This window comes from Gadus morhua, chromosome 10, assembly GCF_902167405.1.
Source record: "Gadus morhua chromosome 10, gadMor3.0, whole genome shotgun sequence".
Lineage (NCBI taxonomy): Eukaryota > Metazoa > Chordata > Actinopteri > Gadiformes > Gadidae > Gadus > Gadus morhua.
Window position 1 is genome coordinate 13,672,357 of NC_044057.1, and position 4,865 is coordinate 13,677,221.

General features: G+C 43.2%; 1 protein-coding gene across 1 annotated transcript in view; it reads left to right on the plus strand.

Moving 5' to 3' along the window:
* The first annotated feature begins 2,073 nt into the window (after positions 1 to 2,073).
* tapt1a (transmembrane anterior posterior transformation 1a) overlaps positions 2,074 to 4,865 on the plus strand; it is a 53,399-nt gene continuing 50,607 nt past the window's right edge. The window contains exons 1-3 of the mRNA XM_030369069.1: positions 2,074 to 2,101; positions 2,291 to 2,466; positions 3,257 to 3,487. Coding sequence (XP_030224929.1) covers positions 2,074 to 2,101; positions 2,291 to 2,466; positions 3,257 to 3,487 — 435 coding nt within the window. The remainder of the gene's footprint in view (positions 2,102 to 2,290; positions 2,467 to 3,256; positions 3,488 to 4,865) is intronic.

Below are 4,865 nucleotides of genomic sequence, written 5' to 3' on the forward strand. Positions count from 1 at the left end.
TGTATGCATATATAGATATACACGTAGCACCCTGTATATGTATACCTATATATATATATTAATATGTATATTTATATAGATGTTTATATAGATGACCATGTATGACCATAAAATCTAACAAATCAATTAAAACATTTATATCCTTTTCTGTTTTATTGGAAATTTACATTAAACAGCAATATTTAGTCTAATATGAACATGCATGACCATAAAATCTATCAAATCAATTAATACATTTATATTATTTGCAGGTTTATTGGAATTAGAATCAAACAATAATATTTAGTGAAATTAGTATGTCGATGCTAATCATAAGAATTTGGCTCTTTAATATTAGATGAGGTCATCATACTACGCACTATGATGCTGCTCTGATTGTTTTCATTCTGATGCACGTTGTCGCTTACAGCCGTACCACAATAAAAGCCCCGTCCACAATAAAAAAAAACTCCCGCAATAAAAGAAACATACCACAATAAAAGTCCCCCGAAAAGAAAGAATACCACAATAAATGTCCCCTAACACAATAAGAGCCCCCTGCCATAATATACGTTTAATACCCCACTAATAGTCCCCTAACACAATAAAAGCCTCCTACAACAATAAAAGCCCCCTACAACAATAAAAGCCTCCTACCAAAATAAAAGCCACTATCAAGCCTCTTTTTTTCCTATCCTGATATTTCACAACAGATTCTCAAACACTGAAAGGAATGTTTGACTCTATTTCAACTAAAGAAATATCGTTACGTACATTTCTTTGTGTTATTAATCTATTTACACCAATTTAAAGCAGACCACCATCCTTCTGCACAAATATTAGTTTGTAGTTTTGTGTGTCGCTCTATAATTGCTTGACACGACCGCAGGAGACGTAGAAGGAAGGACGTGATTGAAAAGTGCTTTTCAATTACAATTTATTTAACTTAAATTATTTAATAAAATGCAGCTCTTCAAAGTTTCACCATTTTTTCTTTCAATCGAGAGAGGGGAGGGAGGGAGAGAGAGAGGGATAGATACAGAGGGGGGAGGGAGAGAGAGAGAGAGAGTGAGAGAGATAGACACAGAGGGGGGAGAGAGAGAGAGAGAGAGAGAGAGAGAGAGAGAGAGAGAGAGAGAGAGAGAGAGAGAGAGAGAGAGAGAGAGAGAGAGAGAGAGAGAGAGAGAGAGAGAGAGAGAGAGATACAGAGAGAGAGAGATACAGAGAGATACAGAGGGGGGAGGGAGAGAGAGAGAGAGAGATACAGAGTGGAGAGAGAGAGAGAGATAGAGAGAGAGAGAGAGAGAGAGAGATAGAAGGGGAGGGAGGGAGGGAGAAAGGGAGGGAGAGAGACAGAGGGGGAAGAGAGGGAGGGAGAGAGAGAGATAGATACAGAGTGGAGAGGAAGGGAGAGAGAGAGGAGAGACGGAGAGAGAGAGAGAGAGAGAGAGAGAGAGAGAGAGAGAGAGAGAGAGAGAGAGAGAGAGAGAGAGAGAGAGAGAGAGGGGGGGGAGGGAGAGGGGGAGAGAGGGAGCAAGAGAGAGAGACAGAGGGGGGAGGGAGAGAGAAAAGGGAGAGAGAGAGAGAGAGCGCGAGATAGAGGGGGAAGAGAGGGAGGGAGGGAGGAGAGAGTGGAATCACTCACGGCAAAATGCAAATGAGCCTGCAAGCTATTACAATGCTAATGAGATTCCACCGTAGAAGCTGTTGCTCGCGCACATTCAGCCATATTTGAAAAACAGTTGTTGTTGTGGTTTTTGTTGTTGTGCTGAGAATGAAAGCTCTCCTCCGTGTCTCTTCTGTCCTCCCTCCTCCCGCCCAGGAGCGAACCTCGTTAAAACTCTTCTCTCCTCCAGGCTATATGCTACACGCTAACGCTAACTTTCAGTGACTGGTTCTGGTATGTCTTCTGACGTCCGTGATATAACCTCTCTACACTTCTTCTCATCTTGTAGAGAGGTTGTGTTTGTGTCATCGATCTCAGTCGGTTGTGCGTTATCCACGTTACATTTTGTCTAACCTGTGTGTTCTTTAGCTAGGCTGCTAACAGCTCTCGGTGAACCCATGTGTTCAGATCCTGAAACCTCGAGCAAGATGGCTGAGGTCCATCGGTCGCTAACCTGTGCGTTGAGGCTAACACCTGTAGCCAGGCAGCTAGCGTTGAGCTCTTTGTGCGCTAGCTAGGGCTTGAAGAGGGTAACCATAGTAACACCAAAGGCAGAAGTCGAGCAGCTCTATGTGTCCTCGTTCTGCTCTAGGACCTAGGACCTAGTCTCTGTAGACCTAGTCTCTGTAGACCTGGTCTCTGTAGACCAGGCCTCTGTAGACCTAGTCTCTGTAGACCTGGTCTCTGTAGACCAGGCACCTGTAGACCTGGTCTCTGTAGACCTGGTCTCTGTTTACCAGGTCTCTGTAGACCTGGTCTCTGTAGACCTGGTCTCTGTTGACCAGGTCTCTGTAGACCTGGTCTCTGTAGACCAGGCACCTGTAGACCTAGTCTCTGTAGACAAGAGCTGTGTTCGAAATCGTTCCCTTTACACTCGTTCCCTATTCCCTATATAGTGCACATGATATAGTGCACTATATAGGGAATAGGGAACGAGAATTCGGACACTACGCTGAACATTTCTAAACGTCATTTGCGTCAGTAAATGCGCCGGGTATTTGTGAGACGCAGACAGATTCGCCCACATCATGTAAACAAACCAGGCACTCACGAGGAAAGCTGGAGGTTGTATTGATGTTGAATGTTACATTTCCTTGTTCAAGTATTTTTTTTATTAATTTGGAATGTTAAATATTCTATGTTAAATCCCAAATAAATTGTTGACATTTCTAAACGAAAGCCGGAGACTCCATCATTAAATGTAGTTTTCGCGGTTATAAAGCTTCCTCTTCTCCACCGGAAAAACACGACTGCATTGCATTGTGGTATACGGGAGTAACATGTAGGGAACATCGTATGTACCCTATTTTAAGTCCACTATATAGTGCCCTATATAGTGGACCACTGTGAATTCGAACACCCTACAAAATGGCGTGCACCCTATTTAGTGCACTACATCCATGATAGGGAACGATTTTGAACACAGCTCTGGTCTCTGTAGACCAGGCCTCTGTAGACCTAGTCTCTGTAGACCTGGTCTTTGTAGACCTGGTCTCTTTAGACCTGGTCTCTGTAGACCAGGCCTCTGTAGACCTGGTCTCTGTAGACCTAGTCTCTGTAGACCTGGTCTCTGTAGACCTGGTCTCTGTATACCTGGTCTCTGTTGACCAGGTCTCTGTCCACCTTGTCTCTTTAGACCTGGTCTCTGTAGACCTGGTCTCTGTAGACCTGGTCTCTGTTGACCTTGTCTCTTTAGACCTGGTCTCTGTAGACCTGGTCTCTGTCGACCTGGTCTCTGTCGACCTGGTCTCTGTCGACCTGGTCTCTTTAGACCTGGTCTCTGTTGACCAGGTCTCTGTTGACCAGGTCTCTGTAGACCTGGTCTCTGTAGACCTGGTCTCTGTAGGCTAGGCTCTGCTTGTCCACAGAGGACACACAGACCCACCACAGAACTAACAGGATCAGATGACCTTTATTAATCCTAAACTCCGCCTGCAGAATTCAGACTCAGAAAGCTTTTTATTGGCAAGCAGCCACTCAACTTAGTATTGGTGCAGAAATATCAGAAATTGTACTGATATTAAATACAAATGTAGCTATTAAAAAGTACAATCACATAAAATATATATTTTAAGACCAACCAATGAATTGTGTCCAGCCTTACCTGGCTCCTGATTGGAGCAGGCCTACTTTATGTATAGATATGATTGATTGAATTTGAATTGATTGATTTTCTAAAGCGCTTTTCTAGACACTCAAAGACGCTTTATATATATATGATGCATTATACATCGGGCTGAAGCGTTGTAATCAGCGGAGGAACAAGTCTTCTGGAAGCGTCTGAACCGGTTCTAAGCACTCTCTGGCCACACTTGAGTTGTCTGCGCTCCAGGCAACCAATCCTGTTAGAAATGTCAATTGAAAAGGTCTTCAGATATTAAAAATGTAGTTTTTAATTAAAGCTTTATTAATAGATTTTTAGAACTTTTTTTTAATTACCCGACCGGAAGCCTGAGGCGGTTGGATTTAACTTTTATCTGCTGGTTCAGAGCGGTGCGCGGAGTCCCTCAAACAGGGCTCACAATAAGGCGCTCAGGAGCACCCCTGGGTGATCGCCAACCACGGCTCTTTCTGAGGCTCCACTCCGTCTCTGAGCGGTGGAGACATGTTTAGAAGGTTTAGGAGTCGGTGGTTTGATGTTCTTCTGAGCTGGGGACTGGTCCCCTGCTCTGACGTGAGCAGGGGGGGGTTCTAGTGACGAGTAGTGACTTCACCACACGGCGCTGTTTCAGATGATTAAAATCCTTTGTTTCCTTCTGAATTTCGTTTAAAAGTGACAACCTTGCAATTAAATTTAAATCTGAAGGTGTCATATTGTTTTATATTAGAAGGGCCTTTTTTTATTTGAATGCCACTTTCAAACAATGCCATACCATGAGAGACATTTATATCTAAAGCTCTTAAACGACTACTTCAGTGTCTTTAATGTGGAGCCTGGCCTGGCAGATTAACCAATCAGAGAACAGCATTATCTGATTGGTTAATCTGATATCTCAACGTCTCAGATATCTCAACGTTGAATAAGAATGACAGGATGATTACCCATAATCATCCTGACATAGTCTAACTGAACCAGTTTAACTGAGCTGGTTTAACTGAACTGAACTAAACTGAGCTGGTTTAACTGAGCTGGTTTAAACTGAGCTGGTTTAACTGAGCTGATTTAACTGAACTGATTTAAACTGAGCTGGTTTAACTGAGCTGGTTTAATTGAACTGGT